Consider the following 21,540-nt stretch of genomic DNA (forward strand, 5'->3'; position numbering starts at 1 on the left):
GACTGGTTCTTGCTAATAATCGACTTGGAAAGACAGATGTGAATCAAGTTACCACACAGACAAAAGCAAGCTGAAAACCTGTGGTGAGTGCTGTGTGCAGGAATGATGCTGGAAGTGGTGGCTTTTAGTACATTCAGGCTTCCTCTGGCAGGCCAGGAAGGCTTCCCCAGAAAGTGCCACTTAAAATTTTTTTTATTGTTGAACATATTACATATGTCTCCTTTCCCCCCATTGACCTCGTCTAGCCACTCCCACCCTCCACCACAAACCTTCTGTCACCCTATTGTCTGTGTCCATGCACATATGCGTACAAATTCTCTTCCCTCTCCCCCTCCCTGCTTTCTGAGGTTCGACAGTCTGTGTTCCATGCTTTTGTGTTTCTGGATCTATTTTGTTCATCAGTTTATTTTGTTCATTAGATTCCACATATGAGTGGGATCGCGTGATACTTATCTTTCTCTGACTGGCAGAAAGTGCCATTTATGCTGGGCTCTCAAGGAAGGGTGAGATCTAACCAGCTGCTGGGGCTGGGGGTCACAGACTATGCCCCAGGGTCGTATGCAAAGGTGCTGTGGTGTTGGGGACACTGGAAGCAGCTGAAGGAAGTTCGGAGCAGTGGGTGAGCTTGTCCAAGGATAAAGCTGGAGATGGGGCTGGCCAGATGACACAAGGTCTCAGTTACATTAAGGTCTTTGTAAGGGTTTTCAGCAAAAAGAGAAAGATGATCAGAAGCCCATTCTGAAAGATTCACTTTGGGTCCAGGACGGAAAACTGCATCTTTTCTATACTTTCATAGGTGAAGAGTGTATGAGTGTCCACTCGACTAGAGTTCCTTGGGAAATCATTCAAGCTCTCTTAAGCAGCTGGTCCACACAGGAGACTGTGACAGTTTGAGAACAGTTACAGCTCTCCCTGAAAGAGCTACCGAATGCAGAAAGGCTTTGAAAGCTTCCTATAATCATTGCAGTTGAATTGATGATGTGCAGAGCCCCTGAAACTCCCGCAAGCAACCCTGGAATGCTTGTCGGTCTTTAGTGTGTGTGAGTCACTGGGGTGCTTCTCGCAAATGCAGGTTACTGGGATCTACCCCTGGGGATTGTGCTTTTCTGTAAGTCTAGGTGGAGCTCAGACCCCATGTTTGAAATGAACATTCCGTGGGGATACTGATGTAGTGGGTCCATGAGAGAGAGTTTGAGAAACACTGTTTCAGAGGTTCAAATCTTACACATTTACAACTGTTTTTCAAAATTGAAAAGTAAATTATTTATTATGTTTGAAACAGTCCTGGTAGCTGCGTGTAAAGCTGGCTCCTTTTCAGGAGACAGGCACGCAACTGTATTTAGAGAGGGAAGAGTCCGTTGCTTAGTCCTGTTAGTTTGGTGAGGGACAAGTCATGAAATTCCCGAGGCCCCTAGGACACAAATACGCATAAGGAGCAGTAGCCGAATGATTAAAAACAAAAACAGCATAGGGGTTTGAAGCCTGACTGAGTCCTGCATCTGCTGTTTCTAGCTTTGTGATCTTGGGCAAGTCACTGAACCTCTCAGCTTTCTTATTTATCAGGTGGCAATCCTGGCAGTCCCTATCTCAGAGCGTTGTTGTGAGGATTAAATGAGACAATACAAACTCTCTGTAGCAGAGCCTGGCATAATATATGTGTGTCAATATATGTGTAAGGGTCATGCTTCCATTCCCATATAATGCTTCCTTCAAGGAGAGAAATACATAGTCAAGACCATACTTGTTTAGTCAAATGAGACACAAGGCAAGAAACCAGCTTAGCCCTTAACCAAGGACCAAAAATCGAATCTTTGTATATCAAGTGTGCACACAAAATCAGCACTTTACTTTTATTGAAATAAAAAAGCAACATATCGGTTTTCATTTTCTTGTAGCAATGAAAATAAGTTGCTCATTTAATAAACTGTGATCCATAAAGTCGAATCCTAGGTGCTACGATTCTTCAAGCAGTTTTTTGTTCCTTTAGAGAAGGGGGATGAAGGTGGGAAATTAAATTTATGAGACAAGGACTGAAACCCTTGCTCACTTGCACCAGAATTATTTGACCATGTGTTCGGTTTTGGAAAGGGAATATGGACTCTTGCTTCTTTCCTGCCTAAAACTGGGTTTAAGAGCCATCTGATTCAGAAACTCATTCTCCCCTCTTCTGTGGGACTTGGGTTCTTCCCTGTTGCTCATCTGGAGGATGGGCTGAATGGTGAGACTTGCTTTTGGTAAAAGAACACTCGAACAAGGATCACCGAGAAAGGCAAAGAGCTTCCCTAATCTCTGCGCTCTCGGAAGAGGCTGGTTTAAAGGCATCCAATCAGCTGTGGAAACAGAAGTGCTGACAGGGGCATCCATCACTCTGGAGGCATGGTGGGCCAGGAGGCCACACCGGGGCAGCAGTAGCACTTGTCAGCGCCCAGAAAGGCCTGGTGGAGGAAGCAGCTGGCAGTCACTTATTGTTCATTAATATTATGTACTACCGCTGGGGGACCCCCATTTCAAAGGGAGCTCAGAGCAGCCTCAGCAGCAGTTAATGGCTCAACAACTTTTTAAACAGCTGGGGAGGTGATCCCGAAGCACTTGGAGATGAAGGGGGTAGTCAGTTTCAAATCATCATGAAATTTCTTCATGCTTAAGTAATCCCCATAGCGGGGATAGACAGAGGGTCTATGAAAAGGCATTTTCACACTCATCTATTTCTTATAGAAGCATTTTTATAAGAAGGAAGCTTTAGCTTATACCTACTGGGTCTACAAGAAGAAAAAGCAGCTGTTGGAGAAGAGATAATAATCCTATGCCTCTTTCCAGAGGGTAGTTTTATGAGGAAAATCCATAATTTTATGACTGGCACATTTGCTGTTGAAAACATGAAACCTAAAGAGCGTAAAGCTAGTGATCTTGTTCAGAAGGGCTCCCAGGCCACCAAATGCCCTCCAACCTGACGCAGGAAGTCGACAAGGGTTTGATTAAAGTGTAAGAAACTCCAAAGCACTGATAAAAACGGGGCACAAGTGAGGCTAAATACCTCCATTTCACTTGTTCATTCACCTTTGAGCTTTTATTTAGTAGCTTGGCACTATGATAATAGAAAGACAGACTTCTGTCTTTATATTGATGATACAATTTGTTGTTGTTATGCTAGAAATGGACTTAGGAATGAAGAAGGTAGTGAACCTGTCGGTTTGTGCGTCTCCCAGCTCCATCTATCACAGTTCCCCCGGGAAGGCTGAAGCCTTCCAGATCTGAGGGGGGGATGAACCGCAAAGAACAGACTCATCACCACATGCTGCAGCCATTCTTGTCTGGGCCATTCTCTCTCCATGGCCAACCCAAGATCTCCATTGTGTTTTTGTTAACATGGCGTAACTTTAGGCTAATACCTATGGAGGAAGGGATACTGTGTGGCATCTTCATGGACAGCAAGAGCTTTAACAAGACTGACTATTTAATACTAATAGAAAAAGAAAATAATAATAGTATTGCTATTATCTCTCCTTGAAGGGATAATATTTCCTATAATAATGGAAAAGAGAGAGCCAAATGGGGGGCAGGTAACTTCTGGCCAGCTAGGGATAGGGGGAAAGAGAGGAGTGACAGATTCTGAGCTTCAGCAAAATAACTCCACATAGACGCTTCCACATCTTGGAAGGTCTAGTTATCAGCATAGAACTCTGGTCTAAAAGCACCCAGAAGGTGGTATGGCCTGTGATTCCTGGAAAGGTTGCATCTCTAGCACAAGTCAAGGCACAGGCATTGCACACTGTTTTGAGAAGTGAATTGAAGGTGTGGCACTCACCGAAGTGTTCTAGATGCGGTAACAAAAATGACTCTCCCTCTAGACCAGTGATGGCGAACCTATGACACGCGTGTCAGAGGTGACATGCGAACCCCTTTTTTTTCGTTGATTTTTCTTTCTTAAATGGCATTTAAATATATAAAATAAATATCAAAAATATAAGTCTTTGTTTTACTATGATTGCAAATATCAAAAAATTTCTATATGTGACACGGCACCAGAGTTAAGTTAGGGTTTTTCAGAATGCTGACACTCCAAGCTCAAAAGGTTCGCCATCACTGCTCTAGACTCTGCACATGGCGAGGTGAGTGGGCTTTGTGGGCCGAGGCACACTAGGAGTTCTCCATGCCTTCCCATTGGATATATGATATGTTATTGTTGAGTTTGCTACTTTTAAACTTCTCAGTCCAGCTCTGGGTGAGACTATACCTCCAGGAGTGTTGCACATATTTGCAGGAATGCTTGGAAAGGTCTGTATGCTACCTAATAATATTCTATGACTCTAATCACCCAAGAGACACAGCAGGAGGGATTGGACTGGAGAAGAATAATTGAGGAAGGCTCAGCTGTGGCTCCAGCTCTGGCCCCAACCCAGAGGCTGCACTTGGGAAAGGCTGGGAATGTGTACCTGAGGGCAGGATGTGAGCAGACACGCAGACCCATGCTTTGCCCTTGGCCATGAGTGCACTGCCTCAGCCTGGCACTAGCTGGACTGGCTTCCTTTCTCCTCCACCCTCTGCCCCTCTGTGCAGGGCAACAAGAATGGCAGGTTCGTGACTTGTAATAAGGAAGCCCACAGGCCAGAGAACAGAGTCCACCAGTCTTTGCAGTTGAAACATTCACTGTTTTATCTGCCACCTGTCCCCTCCCACAGCAGTGGCCATGCTCTTCTCAACTGAGTGGAGAAAGGGCAGCACAAGTTCCTAATCCCCATAGCGGGCCTCACCCCAGATGTCAACGTCTCCAAGTGAGTCACTGCAGCACCTACAGCTCAAGGTGACAGAGCCACTGGAAAGCCTGACAGGGACGTTGACTTCTGGACACAGGCTTTATCAACATCGATGCTTTGCAGCTTTGGGCCAGAATCTCATCCTTGACTAAATCACCACAGAGCACAGAGTCCTGATTTGCATCTACAAGGCTTGGTGAAATGTGTCTCTTTTTCACTTATTGTGATGGCAGAACATCTAAAGTGTCCTTAAAACTATCACACTGAACTGAGCATGGGAAGGCAAAAGAAGATCTTAAGGAGAAACCTTTGTTTTCCTCTTTTTGAGTCAAAGAATATTATGCTGAAGGGATTGAATGACCACCCAGTGCAACCTACTCATTTCCCAGACAAGAAAAGTATAGTCCAGAGAAGAGATGGGCTGCCTCCCCTAGTCAGATGGGGCTTAAAAAATATATATGTATATTATAAATACACACGTGTATTTTTTCCCCCATGAGCTTCAGTGAAAGTGATCAGTGTCATCTCATTCCTGGCTTCTCAAGTCCAGATCCAGCCAAATCTAACTATTATTCATAGCTCAAATATACCTCATACTTTCTTACCTCCACATCATGTCCTCCATCTCTTGGAATGCCATACTCGACCTCTTCACCTCCTCCCCCAACTTCCATCTTTTGAAATAGTTTTCATTCATTGGTGATTAGCTCAAATATACCATCTCCTGGGTAAAAAATTCTCTGCCAAATAAAATTTCTTTTGTCCACAACTATAACAGCACTTACAAACTACCTATTATGAACCATGCAGCTTGCTTACATTTGATCTCATTTAGTCCTTAAAATAACCAAATGAGATTGATACTATCTGTAGCCACATTTTACAAATGAGGAAACCGAGGCACGGGGAGGTTAAGTCACTTGTCCAGGGTCACTCAGCTAGGAAGTGTTTTTGATGGATTCTTATAAATATACTATGTATTATCATTATGCTGATGAGCAAAGACAACTAGATTTTTAATAGGGTATTTTTTAGACAAAGAAACAAACAAATGAAAACTGATTAATATATAGAGATTAAAACCATTTAGCTAATGGGCACAGAATTCCTGAATTTTCAAACCTTCTCTTGGTCCAAATTTGGTTAAAAGAATAAGACACTGTTACTTGAATTTAATTTCAAGAGGTGGGCATGTAGAAAGTGTGCTGGAGACTGTTCTTTCAGGACAAAGTCCACTGACTGTGGGTGAGTCCTGCACCTCTTACCTGACATCTGCTACACCTGTTCAGGGTGAAATAGTTGTTGCACAGTACATAGGAGGCAGACCTGCCCCACCTACTGGGGATTTAACCAGCGCCCCAGACTTGCATACAACGGTTGAGTATGTGTGCATTTTTCTAGAGATAGGTTTCATAATGTTTGCCAGATTCCCCAAGGAGTCTATAAATAGCATTCATAAGAATGGTCGTCTCTGTTTCAGAGGTATTGTGGGACATTTCTGAAAGGATGAGAAGACTCTGTGGTAGGGTAGAATTGTTTTCTCGGATTTAAACAAAACATTTATTCCTTCTGGAGAGTGTGGGTTTGATGAGAGGGTGTCCCTATATGTTAATGGTGCCATTGTCCTTAAAGCATTCAAGCTCAGGACCTTGAGAAATGTTGCCATCTCTCCCCCAGCATCCGACAGCTGATGAATCTGTCTTTAATAAATGAAGTAACTTATCCAAAGCCACACAGTTCAGAGCTGGGATAAATGAGAGTCCAGTTCTCATTCTCTTTCATGACCCCTCCACATTTGTTCAAATTACACCCTATTAAAATGATGACAGTTACAAGGAAGGGTCCCCACAAAAACCCAACATCCACACAAGACCCGTGGAAGCAATGCTTTGTCATCTGGTTCCAGGGAATTTTATACAAGAAATTACCCTCTTCTAATACTTTCTCTGGTCCCCAGCTTTGCAACATTGTTACTGTAAGAAAAGAACTGAGTGGATGTTAACTAGACTTATTGTGGTGATCATTTTGCAATATATTATAAACAAGTGTTAAATCATTATACTAGTATTATGCATCCCCAACTATATAATATTTATATGCCAATTATATCTAAAAAACTTTAAAAAGAATTGACTTGTGTACTTTTCCCATCAAAGATGGAGAAAGGAGAATTAAACTGACCTAATTTTTTTTCTTGCCACTAAATACCTTTCATTCTTCATTTTCCCTGTCTCCTTTCTATCTTAATACCTCAGATCGCCAGCACCAGGACACCAGAAGGTAAAAGATGGTGTAAGCATGAGAGTTTTACTCTCCTAGGATAGTAATAATTACAGTGTCACAGTGTGTTAGAATCCATGTAGTGCAAATATCTCATTTGAACCTAAAGCACATCTATACAGGAGCCAGGAATTATAATTTTCATTTTACACATGATGAAACTAGAGTTTTCTGAAAAGCAGACAGTCCGCCTGAGCAGAATAGCAACACCTTTTGTCTAACTCTGGATTTATCAACCTTTATTTTAGTTTGGTAAATATGGGGACCAAAGTCTTTGGGAGATCCCAAATGCAGGACCCCCAGTTAATTAACTAGATGTATTTATTCATTTTGCTAATTATATATGCATTCTAAGAGACAGATGCAGGTATTCACATTACCATCTTTTCTGTCTGGTTATCTGAAAGCATGTAGTTTGGCTCTTAACTGGGAGAAAACAGGTGCAAAGTGAAGGTGATTTGTCTTTCCCACTAAGTGCAAAGTTATACCAAAGAGAACTAGCCCTCCACATTGTGAAAATGTTCTTCCTAGGTCATGTTAATTTTAACACAATGAGACCATAATGAAGCAGCATATTTAACTCATTAAGTATTTTTTTTATAACTATGCTCTTTATGTGCCAAGTAAATTCTGATAGTATCCCCGATAGAGTCTTTCTTCCTTTTTAAAATAAAGAATTTCAAGAGCAGAATGACAGCGTTTTAATAAATAACAACAACAAGACAAAGAGCGAGATTTCTAACATCTTTACCACAAATAAGCTCCATTTCCTAGTTGCTTACCCTGTAAAAGAATTCCAGTTTTTTTTTTTAACACATCATCCGTACTCCATATTGTGTGTTCACGACCCCAAAGTCAAGTCTCTGACTATCACCATTCATCCCTCCTCCACCTTCCCTCATCCTGCCAAAATCCAGTTTTTAAGAGAACAAAGGTACTTAGAAATCTAAAATAATTCTGGCCCTCAAAAATTCTTAAGAAATTAGAGATACTTTGAAATCTAAAATAGTGCTAAATATCAATTATTAGAAAATTCCTCCTTTTTATGATCATTTTACGTTGGTAAACAACTCGTCTCAGTTCTCTTCTTAAACATCACTATTCCTAAGCTGAATCAAGAAATTGCTGGTGTGTTGCCTGCTTTTGCCCATGAGACACTTGTCATTTTGAAAGACCCCCCAGGGCAAATCTTGAGTGAAGAGATTAGAGTTGAAGGGAATTTTACAAGGAATCAGCCTAATCTTCTATTCTGGGTAGTACTGTCATTTGCAATATATCTGAGAGGAAACCAAGCAGTATCTATTAGAATATGGCCAACGACAGGGAGCTCACTACTTCACACAGTGGTCGACCCTTCCTTTCAGCAACCCTCATCGTTTTATATTTATTCCATGTTTTGAGTAAAAATCTACCTCCTCTTAACTTTTGCCCGGACCTGACTCCTGTGTGGCACAAAGTCTCCTCTTGTGCCACGTATGCGTTCTGAAGACTTGATTCCTTGCTTCGAACTTCTGTTTTTCAGATGACATGCCTCAGTTTTTTTCATTTGTTTCCCTGTACCGGGGTTTCAGGTCCATCAATATCGCCCTTTCCTAAGGGGCGTCATTCTCCTCTCCATCTATTATCATTCACTAGCCTCCCTTTTAAACGTGAACTCAAAATGTATGCACCTTTGGTAACATTCAGAAATCACTGTTGCCAAGAACTGTCTCTTGCTTTACACACCAACGCCCTTTTGCTCATTGCACCCTCTTTCAGTGACAAGGGGCCTGTGGTCTGCGGACCTACCTTTGCCAAGGTCTCATCATCCAGGTGGTTCTTCTGAATCACATGTTGAAGTGCAAAATAAATCTTTTCCTGAAGCTTCTGGACCTTCCTTGGTTCTATCAGCCAGGCTCGGTCTGACAGCGGAAAAGAATCGGTAAGAAGGGGTGGGAACGTAAGCTTGGCTTTATTTCACCTGCATATACAAGTGCTGAGTTTCAGAACCCATTTCAAATTTGTTCTAAATTGCTTCTGAAGTCATGTAATTTTTTATAGTGAACATAAATGTTTTATAAGCAATTCCATGGTGACAGGAATGCACAATAGATTGACATAAGAAACCAGAATGCACTAAGGACCCAATGGTTAAGTAAACTCCAGTCTTGCCTATGAAGGTACACTTTGACATGTCATTCTAGCTATACCTACCAGTGATACTAGCCTCTACACTTTTTATCCATTAAGGCTTATTTATTTCTTTTTTAAATGGACAAAGTGACAAATATTTACTTCTGGTAGCAAACAAATGCCAAATAGTTTTCCTCCTACCATTTACTCACTGCATTTGATTATGCCCATAGAGTGTAGTGCGATGGAATATTAATTCTAAGCCTGTGGGTCTATGATGAGGGAGGTGGTTTTACCTCGATGCCTATTTGCTGGAAGGAAGTGTAACAGAATGATAACATCGATTATAAAAGGGAAAGGCGGTTTGTATTGTCTCATTTAATACTCACATAAGCATAAAATCAATTTTAAAAATTTAATCCTGAGTCCTCTTTTTCTATAATGAATTTTTAAAAGGTGAATAGGATAAGCCCTCTCTTCCTCCTTTCTTTCCTTTTCACTCCTTCCTCCCTCTTTTCATTCCATTCTTCCCTCCCTCTCTCCCTCCTTCCTTCCTTTCTTCCTAGAAGCTCTAGACACCATGGTGACAAAATTCAGCCCAGCATCAATGCCTTAGGTTGGAACTTCAATGGAGAGACTCCTGGAGTCTCCAAATGCTGAAAAATACTCATGGAAAAGAACCTGGACATGATCCTTCTGAACACAGTTCAGGTCAGGTGAGAAACTCGATTCTGTAATCCTAGACAGGGCAAGAACAAGTCTAGCCAACAGTGAAGCAAACCCTTACGTAAGTGAGCACAAAAGCCTTCAGTTGACAATTGTCAATCAGAATAAATTAAGTCTCTCTCCCTCTCCCCTCTCTAAACTCTCTGGAGCTGAATAGACAGTGGTCATTATGGCAAGAACCTTGGGAGTGGGGAGGGATGTCTGGCATGAGATGGAGCCTTCGTAGTCTGGAAATCTATCTTCTCTTTTATTATGGCACTAGGCCAGAGTGGCAAACCAGGTATTTGGAGTAGCTAAAGCCTCTGAGTGTGGGTCTGTTACCAGAGTTGGAATTGGAAGATTCCCCACTAGGTAGAGTAAGCCAAATATAGTGCTTCCAAGCTCAGCAGAATTTGATGGCCATTCTAGAGAATGGCCCATGGTTCAGCTGACTCCTAACTCATAAGGTACAGGCTTGCCTTCCTGTGGAAGAGTTATCTTTAAGGATTGATAAATCATGTCTTAAGTATTTGCTGTTAGGAATTTACTGAATTGCCACAAACATACCTAAAGAGGACAGTGAGTTCTGTAACACTTCCTTCCAGCAAGCAGGCATCCGAGGTAAAACCACCTCCCTCATCATAGACCCACAGGCTTAGAATTAATATTCCATCGCACTACACTCTATGGGCATAATCAAATGCAGTGAGTGAATGGTAGGAGGAAAACTATTTGGCATTTGTTTGCTACCAGAAGTAAATATTTGTCACTTTGTCCATTTAAAAAAGAAATAAATAAGCCTTAATGGATAAAAAGTGTAGAGGCTAGTATCACTGGTAGGTATAGCTAGAATGACATGTCAAAGTGTACCTTCATAGGCAAGACTGATTTTTTCCTGCCTCTCTGAGAAAATACATTAGGGTATAAGAAAAAAAAATCTAATCTCTAGAAATAAATGGGTTATTGAAGGAATGAGTCTCTTGACAGTAAAAGTTAGCAGTAGAGAACTATCAATGACACTGCTATCCAAATCTAACCGTACAGGCAGCTGAGTGAGTGACTCTGAATTCTCATTCCTGTTGAAGAAGAAGCCAGGTATGGATTAGGATTCTATACTTGTTCAGGCTGGGATATATTTTTAAAAAAGAATCTCAACTGCTACAGTTCTATGTGATCTATAAATGTCACACCTTACCTTCTTTGAAAACTTGTTGCCATGTTACTGCATTTTAGAGTTAGATGAGGTCTTTATTATTATGAAGCCCAACCCTCTTACTTTATAGATGAGGAAACTGAGACTCTGAGAGGGCAAGTGTACAAGGTCACACAGGTAAATGGTGGCAGAGCCTGTACTAGAATGTCTCTGCCACATCAGAGATTCTTCCTTTTCTGGTCTTAATAGGAGCCATTTTTCCTCTGCTGTCCTTACCTTCTTTTAAATTCTCTAATGTGGCAAAGAAAAAAAGAGAAAAGGAACCAGCATTTGCTTGCAATGAGCACACTCACTTACCATGGGTGGATAAGCCAGAGGAAAAGATTTTTAAAGAGGAGAAAGTGTATGCTGTACTTAACGCTGGATCTTTCATTCAGGCATATTTCTTTTGAGTTTCATCTTACTGGACAATTTTTCAACTATCTCCTTTATTTTAAAAATCAAAATGGAACTTAGTTATAGCAAGTCACTATCAGTTTTTATTTGCCTGTTAAAGAATAATTTGGCTCTTCTGAATCTGGAATGACCCTTACCACATGCTCTACTCTTACTTTTGAGACAAAACCGGTCATTCGATTTAACTTCAAACTACTTTCCTTTGGATTGTCCAAAAATATCACAAGCTTGCTAAAGAACATATGGTTCTTTTAAAGTTTCTCTTGAGCACCTTGGCTGAGGTGGGTGTCATCTATGTGCAAGATAATAAAACAGGTTAAAAAGAAAAGGTAAAGACCTCAGCCTTCCCTACCTGGAGATATCAGAACAGCAGATGAGAACAAAGCAATCTCCTCCTCAGTCAGCTGCAAGGAGCACAGATTCTTTGCAAAGTCAAATGCTTCATTCACTAGGTCATCAGAACCTATAAAAGAAGGCAAGTCAATGAAAATACTTGATTGGAATGGGCAATAGTAAGAAAAGTTATTCAAGATTTTACCTAGAAGGCTCGTAGAAAGAATATTTCCAAGTTGCTATCCATAAAAAGTGATTTAGTAGTAATTATAGATGAGGAATCCAGGCAACATCTTGACCAGGTAATGAAAGTTAATATTACCAGTGAGGGGCAGATGGAAATGGTGTGTGGCCATTGTAATATCCAAGTGGGAATACATGGCATGAGCCTAATTGTATAAGCTTGAAATTAGTTTCAACTAAAACAATTTAAATAAGTGATTTGGGGCTCCTTTAGCATAGCTACAGCATTCATAGAAAACCTAAAACATTATGTATAAGGGGCTGAGGGCTATCAGTCATGGTGGCACTTGAACCTGGTAATGTACGGTGAGCAGGGGCCTTGAACTGAGATGTTAAAAATCAATAGAACAGAGATGAGGTATCTTTCAATTTGGTAACTTCCCTGGAAATTTGATTGAGGAATAAGCATTCATTTATTTTTATCTTCTAATAAATGATTTGCAGGTCAGTTGGTTAGCCATTGTGAATTTTGGCAAAATAATGCTTCACCCCTACACTGACCCTGGGTAAATGTTTATTTTATGAAGCTGGAAATATCGCCAAGTCGCTTGCCAAGGCTTTTCCTCCTTTCTTGAAAATCTAGCCTTGGAGATGATATGGACGTGTATCAGCTGCAGAAGGAAACACTGCCAGCCCTGATGGTGCTGCTGCCTACCGTATCACCTAACAGCACAACAGGTCAAAGGGCAGTGGCCTTCTTGGATGTCCGTGGGCAGGATGTGGAACAAATGGTACTGTCAATCATTAAAACCTTTCCTGGCATTAGCCCATCTTTGCTAACGTTCTTCTTATCCACGCCATGCACTGATGCCTGGATGTGAATGATACATAGGCTTCCAGAGGCTGACTCTGAGCCCTCCCATGAGCCTGGACTGGGGGTCATTTTGGGTAGGTTGACACCATACTCTACCTGTGGTCCCAGACTTCATAAATGAACAGTACGAGTGTTACTTCTCGGGGTGAGAAACAAATGAAGGAGCTCCTCTCTTAAGTATCTTAACTAATGATTATGACTCTACATTAAAATGTAAGAGGTCACCCATGGATCACCAGTGGTCTACATAATATACTTCATGAAGCAGTAAGCTAGACGGTATAGAAAAGCTGATTCTATAAAGAATGACCTATAATGCAGCCCAGATCTTTTAGAAACAGTCTTCATTGATTTCTGAATGAGTCCTGGTCAGTCTCAATAGGTCCACAGTTTTCTCCTTCCATTCATATTTGGATGCATAGTTATAAGATCTCAAGAGTTAGATAAAACACTGGAGGCTCACCTAGTCCAACCCTTATTGGAAGTGGGATACTATGGCCGGCCGGTGTGGCTCAGTGGTTGAGCATTGACCTATGAACCTGGAGGTCTCAGTTTGACTCCGGGTCAGGCCATATTTCCTAGTTGTGGGCTTGATCCCCAGTGTGGGGCAGGCAGCTGATCAATGATTGACTCTCATCATTGATGTTTCTATCTCCCTCTCCCCCTCCCTTCCTCTCTGAAATCAATAAAAATATTTTTTTAAAAAAGAAAGTGGGATACTAGTTCACATTAAAGAAGGTATTTTATTTACCAACTGCAAGCTTAGTAGAGAAATGGTTGGTAGCTAATAAAATTGTGTCATCATCAAAGGTAAACTTACCTAAGGCTTTGAACATTTGCATTCCTCCATATTTTCCTTCAAACAGAACAGTGTTGTTTAATGGGTTGAAGGCACGGCACATTCTCACTAAAACCACTTCTAAGCAACCTATGAGAAAAAACAACAACTATGTATAATATATGTAGTCATAAAGAGGTTGTTACTTCATATAGGTCAAGAGACTTTCAAAAACTTTAAAACATGCAAGACATATAGACACATATACAGAAATCCTTCAAGATTCCTTTCCAAACAGCCCCCGTGAGGTAGGGACGACCCCAGTCAGGTCAAAACGGCCCCGGTGTGGTAGGGACAACTCCGGTCAGGTCGAAACAGCCCCGGTGTGGTAGGGACAACCCCGGTGAGGTTGAAACGGCCCCCGTGAGGTAGGGACGACCCCAGTCAGGTCGAAACGGCCCCAGCGTGGTAGGGACAACCCCGGTCAGGTTGAAACGGCCCCCGTGAGGTAGCGACGACCCCAGTCAGGTCGAAACGGCCCCGGTGTGGTAGGGACAACTCCGGTCAGGTCGAAACAGCCCCGGTGTGGTAGGGACAACCCCGGTGAGGTTGAAACGGCCCCCGTGAGGTAGGGACGACCCCAGTCAGGTCGAAACGGCCCCAGCGTGGTAGGGACAACCCCGGTCAGGTTGAAACGGCCCCCGTGAGGTAGCGACGACCCCAGTCAGGTCGAAACGGCCCCGGTGTGGTAGGGACAACCCCGGTCAGGATGAAACAGCCCCGGTGTGGGAGGGACAACCCCAGTCAGGTTGAAACGGCCCTGGTGTGGTAGGGACGACCCCGGTGAGGTTGAAACGGCCCCCGTGAGGTAGGGACGACCCCGGTGAGGTTGAAACGGCCCTGGTGAGGCTCAGACGGCCCTGGTGAGGTTGAGACTACTCCAGTGAGGTTGGGACAAATAAAGGGGACCAGTATGGACTGATGAACAGGTGTAGATACAGAAGCAGAGCAACATGGAACAGAATGTTAAACTACAATGGGGAGCCTGGGGAGGGTTGGGGGGGGGATTAAGAGACCAACTGAAGGACTTATATGCATGCATATAAGATTAACCAATGGACACAAGACACGGGGCGGGGGGGGGCGGGGGGTAGGGGCCGGGGGAATGTCATGGGGGGGAAAAAGGAGACATATGTAATACTCTTTGTAATACTTTAAGAAATAAAAATTATAAAAAAAAAAAAAAAAAAAAAAAAAAAAAAAAGATTCCTTTCCAAGTAAAAAATACCTATTTTTGAAATATAGCTCTCTTGGCACTATGTGAGGAATTAAGGATAAAATACACTTAAAAGGTGGCTTAAATGGAGGGAAGAAACAACATTTTTTAAAGCTATATTTCTTTTAAAAAAAAAGAATATATTTTATTGATTTTTTTACAGAGAGTAAGGGAGAGGGATAGAGTTAGAAACATCGATGAGAGAGAAACATCCATCAGCTGCCTCCTGCACACCCCCTACTGGGGATGTGCCCACAACCAAGGTACATGCCCTCGACCAGAATCAAACCTGGGACCCTTCAATCTGCAGGCCGATGCTCTATCCACTGAGCCAAACCAGTTAGAGCTAAAGCTATATTTCTTTCTATTTTTTGATAATATTGAAGTTGGTTTCAACTCTTGAATTCACAAGTGATGGTAAGTGACCTAGAAAGGAGCTTTGCGGCAGGCAAGCCCAGGCTGTTAACTTTTGTACCAGTTTTGATATTGGGAAAACTAGCTGTCTGCTTCCGTTTTTGCATACTCCATGTATATTTTAGCACATGATGACTTTAAGCAGGGACTCCCTCAGTGTGTTGCTTGGGGCACCATTATATCTGATGTTCTTTGAAGTGAGGGTTTCTTTGGTTAAATAAGTTTTGGCAAAATGCTGAATATGTTCTCTCTCCAGAGATAAATGGGTTATGGAAGGAACGAGTCTGAACCATCACAGATCAAAGGTTTGGAAACATCCCAACATGAAGGACCTTGTTCAACCTTGAGGGACCTCCCATTTCTCTGACTTCACTGCTAGCCCACCGAGGACAGGACCCGTGTCTGCAGCCATAGGCAGCTGCGGTTATTTTATTCACTCAATATATGTCCATGACCTAAAAAGGCTCTGGCGCATAATAGTTGCTTAATACATATTTATTGAATGAATTAGTTTACTACTTTTACTCCCCTATCCCCCAACATTTATTGACATCCTGAGGAACTATATTGCTGCAGTTTCTCCACATTTGGGAGAAATGGGATTTTGCCCCGTAGACTGTTGGAAAGTGATAGCCATACTCAGAAGCCACAAATTTGCATGAGGGCATCACATGGGTAATTTGGCCACTCTCAGTGGTGTACCCAAGGGTACCCATAGTGCCTTTCTTATGCGGCTGCTTTATATTTATGCCTGTGTTTTGTTTCTTTTATTCTGCTGATTTCTCTTTGCTGTCCCTCATAGTCACCTGGAATAGGGGCTTGCACATAAGAGGGGTTTTGCAAATGTCAATCGAAGCAATGCTTTTCTAACAAAAACAATAGGTACCATTTATTGAATATCTACAATGTGGAAGGCACTTTCCATGGCCTCTTACATTCATTATTTTATTTGCTCCTTACAATACCATGTCAGATAAGTTTAAAAAATTTTTGTTGTTGTTGTTAATTCTCACCCAAGGATATTTTCCCAATGATCTTTTAGAGAGAGTGGAAGAGAGTGAAAAAGACAGAGAAATATCGGGAAAGACAGAGAACAACATCGATGTGAGAGAAACACATCTTGCACGTGCCCTGACCAGGGCCTGGGCTGGGGAGGAGCCTGCAACCAAGGTATTGAACCCTTGGTTGTGCCCTTGACTGGAATTGAACCCAGGACCCTTTGGTCCATAGGCCAAAGCTCTATCCACTGAGCCAAATCAGATAGGGCTCAGGTAAGTTTTATTAGCTCCTTTCTGTGGATGAGTTACAGGAGGCTGAAAGAGGTTAAATACTCTACCTTTTATATTAAAGTCAACATTTTTCCAGCAGGCAGAGATGATAAAAATTACACGGTCAAATGGTTCCCAAATGTCAGTCCATGGACCAGTTATGTCTGAGACTTACTAAAAAATACAATGGACTGGATTCCCCTCTAGGAGATTCTAATTTCCTGGGCCTCAGATGATGCCCATGACTCAGAACAGTCAGTAAGCTCCTCTGATGCAATTCCAGCTTTAGAATCCATTCTTTCAAGTCCATCTCTTTACTTTACAAACAAGGAAGCTTTCGTCTAGAGAGGATACCTCAAGGTCACATATCAACTGTGGTGGATTTTGTTTTTCAAAGAAAGTCATGAAAATATCTTCCATTCCACTTGCTTTTCTAGAACCTTACCACTCCCCCCATCAAGAAGTAGAATCTGTGTCTCCTACCCTTGAACCCAGGTGGACCTTCATGACTGACTCCAGTAATACCTTCTGAAGCCAAGTCAGAGAAATGCTAGGTACTTCTGTCTTGTTCTCTTGGAATGCTAGCTTTTGGAACCTAGTAACTGTGCTGTGAGAAAGTCCAAGCAGTCTGTGGAAAGGCTCACGTGGATAAGAACTGAGGTGCCCAGCCCAGAGCCTTGGTTGAATTCTGGGCTGTCAACCAGCACAAATTGCCAGCCATGTGAGTTAACCAATTTGAAAATGGATTCCCCCACTGCCCCCCATCAGGTTGCCTCAGTGAGCAGGACAAGCCATCCCTGCTGAGCCTTGCTCAAATTGTAGCTTTGGGAGAGCCAAATAAATGATTGTTGCCATTTGAACTAGTTTTGGGGTGGTTTTTACACAGCAATAAGGTAATCAAGTTAATGTTTGAGGCAAGATTCACATCAACCTGAACCATTTGGTAAAGAAGCAGTAACTTAAAATAACTTAGAATTCTATGTGAATTCTAAGTTCAAATGCCAGCTTTGCTGTATATTGGCTTTGTGATATTGAACACTTGAGTCATATTGAGCCCTTCACTTCTATGAACCTTCACTTCCTCTTTTATAAAATGGAAATAATACCAACCTCATAAGATTAAATAAGATGTCAGAGATAAGCATAAACATATATATGTATATGATTATAGATGTAAGAGTACATTATTATTACTATGGTCTACCAGTGGTCGGCAAACTGCGGCTCGAGAGCCACATGCGACTCTTTGGCCCCTTGAGTGTGGCTCTTCCTAAGCCTTAGGAGTACCCTAATTAAGTTAATAACAATGTACCTACCTATATAGTTTAAGTTTAAAAAATTTGGCTCAAAAGAAATTTCAATCGTTGTACTGTTGATATTTGGCTCTGTTGACTAATGAGTTTGCCGACCACTGGTCTAGACCATGAATGTTAACTTATACACCATGGTGGTTCTTATCTTCTGTTTTCAAATAGGGCCAAGAAAGACAAATAATTTTTTTCCTGTTTGCGTAATAGTATCTGCAAAGTCAATCATGTGCAGTTTCTTAAGCTACCTCCTCATTGTGTGTGTGTGTCAGAGTATGTGAGAGAAGGAGGAGGGAATGATGAGAGCTCAGTGGAGATTCTCCCGGTGTATTCTGGCTGCAGGCTATCCTCATTAAAATGATTGGAAATGACCACAGAGGCAGAGCTCAGCTAGCCTGGAATCCCCCCCCACCCCCCAACAGAAGGCAAGTAGTACATTTTAGAGCCAGCTCAGCAATTCAGCCACCTTGACACGCTAATTACTTGCACTGCCTGTCAAGCTGGGTATCTCAACCTTTGCAATTAATAGCTCTACTTTCAATAAGCAAAATTGTATTTGACTTCAAAGGGGGAACTGAGTGAGTATCAGGGCATTTTTATTGCTGAGAGTTTCCTTTGGGAGTTGGCTGACAGTGTGGGTGGTAAAAACGAGGTACATGTTGGAAGGAGGATTTTCTAGAACCAACATTGAGCTCAGGGTCGACCACATCCTGGTCTAAACTAGCCCCACCCCATGCATCTCTGCCTTGCTTACCTGACTTCAGAAGTAGAATCTGATCGTTTTGACAGAGTTCCATGAAGCCTGTTATCCGCTTTGCAAACTCTACCACGTACTGGATGGCGTGAGTGATCTGGATGGCACATTGCTGCCATAGTGCTTCCCTGGACTTCAAGAGAGAAAAGACAGAATGTACGTGGAATAAAGGGCAACTGGGAGAGTCAATGAAATACAATGAAATACTCAGGGTTGCCCTGCTGTGCTTATCTGTCACTTAGGGACCAAGGGGGGAATTTACCGGATTCCTTTAAAAGAGGTGGGCAATATTTTCTAAGATATTATTTTGACCTGTTTGAACCTGATATGCCACAATTATCAAAGCACTGAGTCTAGAATCATGGAAACATTGCAAGAGCATGTAAAGATAGTTATTTATAGTTTCTTTATCCTTTTCCCCTCCTTGTCCTCCATCACCTCACCTAAATAAACTCAAGCGCTTAGTCCATTTTATAAAAACAAACTCTTGCACTGAGGAATACGAATTTCATCCATAGGCTTTTATAAGGTTATAAGAGCCTTATTTTCATGTATACCTGATGGATACTAAACTTGTTATATTGTTTTTTGTGTTCTTTTCCCAGAACTTACAGAGATTTTTTTTGTATAAAATTAATTTTAAGGGAAAAGATATCAAATCAAATTGCTCTCTTAAGTAATACAGAAACCCAGAAATGTATTTTGATCTCTGGGTTATTTACTTTGGAATGGGAAACATAAATCTGACTGTATTAATTCCGGTTTTCATTGAGCATAACTATACTTTTGTCTTCTTATTTATATAAAAGTGACAAGATTTCATTGTTCCAATATATGTTATAGTCAAATATTGAGAAACAGGCAGATTTAGACATTTAATTAAAATTTCATTTATTGGTAGATCTTATAATTGAGGATCTCAATCTCAAAGACATTTCGATTGTCATACTTGTGTGTGAGGGGGTGCTACTGTGTGTGGAGACTAGGGATGCTGCTAGACATCCTACAATGACAGGACAGTCCCTACAGCAAAGAATTGTCCAGCCCAAAATGTCAATACTTGTGAAGTTGAGAAAGCCAGAAATAGAGAAACTACAGGAAAACTTTCCTGTAGTTTTCCAGAGTACCTTGCTTTGATACGCTTTAATTTCTTCATAGGTGTGGGTCTGCCACGCCAGCTGGTGTAGCTCCTCCATGGTGTATTGACATGTCTCCAAGTGGGACTTAATGATGTTCTGTGCAATTCGATCTATGAGAAAGGATATCAATTGATTTGAGGGTTTGTAAATGAAATTCCACTCTGCTCAAAGAAACCTGCTCTTAATGTGTTGACAATTGGAATGCCTTTGGGAGGTACTCCAATTGTATGAGAGCGTTTTTAACACGACTATCTATTTTAAAATCTTCAGACAAACTCTTTATTGCCTATTTGTAATTTTCAGCCTTTTAATCAAAATTTTCTGCCTTTTCCTTCTCTGATTGATCACACACCAGGGTCTTACAAGTTGTAAAGTGTTCAAATAATTAGTTATTTAAAGAATAAATACAAATTATTATATCTCTTGCTTTTGACTTAAAATCCCACTAACAGTCTTGACATTTATACTCCAAATACTTTAAAATATTTGAAAACCGTGGACCTCCCATTGTTTAGCTCAGAAAGGGGGAATTAATAAATATATTTGCTCATATTTTAAGAAGGAAAGGATTAAGCAGTAATCTAAAATAAAAACAACAGTTTTCTGTGGAAGAAGGAGAATAGATAGAGGGACAGGGATAGAAGCTAGACTTCTCTGATGACATTATTTTTGTGGATTTGACTTTGGAACCATGTGGATATCTTACATAATTAGTAAGAGGAGAGGTGTTCTAGATGAAATAACAGGACTCATGGATTGATAATTATTGACGTTGGGTCATGGGGGCATTATATTCTCCTTTCTATATTTTTATATGATGAAATGTTTCTTTAAAAGAGTTTAAAAAGATAAAATGATTATATTCATAAAAAAGGGAATAACAAACATAATCAGACTTTGGGGCCATTTATCCCAAGTGAGTTGTAGTTGGTATTGTATCTTAAATACTGAAGATTTGGGGTTTGGAGATATGAAATTTGAGTGATAGAACCAGACAGAAGAGCTCTCCTTAAAAACCTATTATCAATCCCCTGAAGTTGGACAGAGCTGGTAAGAGGTTCCCTCATAATTCCATCTGCTGTTGGAACACATGAACAAGGCAATATGTCAGAATATTGTCCAAATTACATGGGAGTTCTGTATATGGGGTGTGAGCAGAATGAAGATAACTGGTTTTTAGCCTGTTGAGTGTTCTTTGCTCATACAGAAATGGGATTTTTCTTGTGTTTCAGGTTGTGCCATTTCAAATGTAACTTCTGTGACAGTTTGTTTTTCTAAATAGATATTTTTCATTTCTCCAAGATAACTCTCACAGCAGTATTTAGGTAACTTCTTTGGCCTTGCTAAGCTTCTGGTATATATGGTGTAAAATAGAGTTTTAGTTATGGAGAGAGAAACTTCTAATGTACTTCCCAAATTAAAAAAAAATATCATATAGCCCATTGCCTGGCACATTATAAACACTGAATAAATAAATTACCATTCTTAGGACATTTTATATAGTTTGTCATTGGGGAAGCAGTGTGATGACTTCAATGGAAACAAAGCAGAGAGATTTAGTTTTGGAACCACTGCTGCACCGAAGGAAGAAATTTCAATATTTACTAGATTTTTTCAATCAGAACTATAAAGTGGTAGATGTAGAAAATACTGCAAATCTAACTTATGATTATAGTTATGCTCTATCGGATTCAGCATTAAACATTTTTAGACTTTCACTACTTATTATCTTATAAAATACTTTCTTTAAAAAT

The 21,540-nt window shown here is 41.1% G+C and overlaps 1 protein-coding gene across 3 annotated transcripts in view; it reads right to left on the minus strand.

Annotated features, from left to right (window-relative positions):
- The window catches only part of RORB (RAR related orphan receptor B), a 180,822-nt gene that overhangs the window by 8,852 nt on the left and 150,430 nt on the right, over nucleotides 1-21,540 (minus strand). For 2 of the 3 annotated variants that reach the window (XM_070431488.1, XM_070431487.1), the window contains exons 5-9: nucleotides 19,775-19,896; nucleotides 18,648-18,780; nucleotides 13,671-13,778; nucleotides 11,813-11,923; nucleotides 8,823-8,935 (exon numbers count right to left, since the gene is read on the minus strand). In XM_070431488.1, coding sequence (XP_070287589.1) covers nucleotides 8,823-8,935; nucleotides 11,813-11,923; nucleotides 13,671-13,778; nucleotides 18,648-18,780; nucleotides 19,775-19,896 — 587 coding nt within the window. The remainder of the gene's footprint in view (nucleotides 1-8,822; nucleotides 8,936-11,812; nucleotides 11,924-13,670; nucleotides 13,779-18,647; nucleotides 18,781-19,774; nucleotides 19,897-21,540) is intronic. The other variant, XM_070431489.1, reaches the window with a different exon arrangement.

Source organism: Myotis yumanensis, unplaced genomic scaffold (assembly GCF_028538775.1).
Source record: "Myotis yumanensis isolate MYYU_CA2020_CCGP unplaced genomic scaffold, mMyoYum1.0.hap1 SCAF_12, whole genome shotgun sequence".
Classification (NCBI taxonomy): Eukaryota; Metazoa; Chordata; class Mammalia; order Chiroptera; family Vespertilionidae; genus Myotis; species Myotis yumanensis.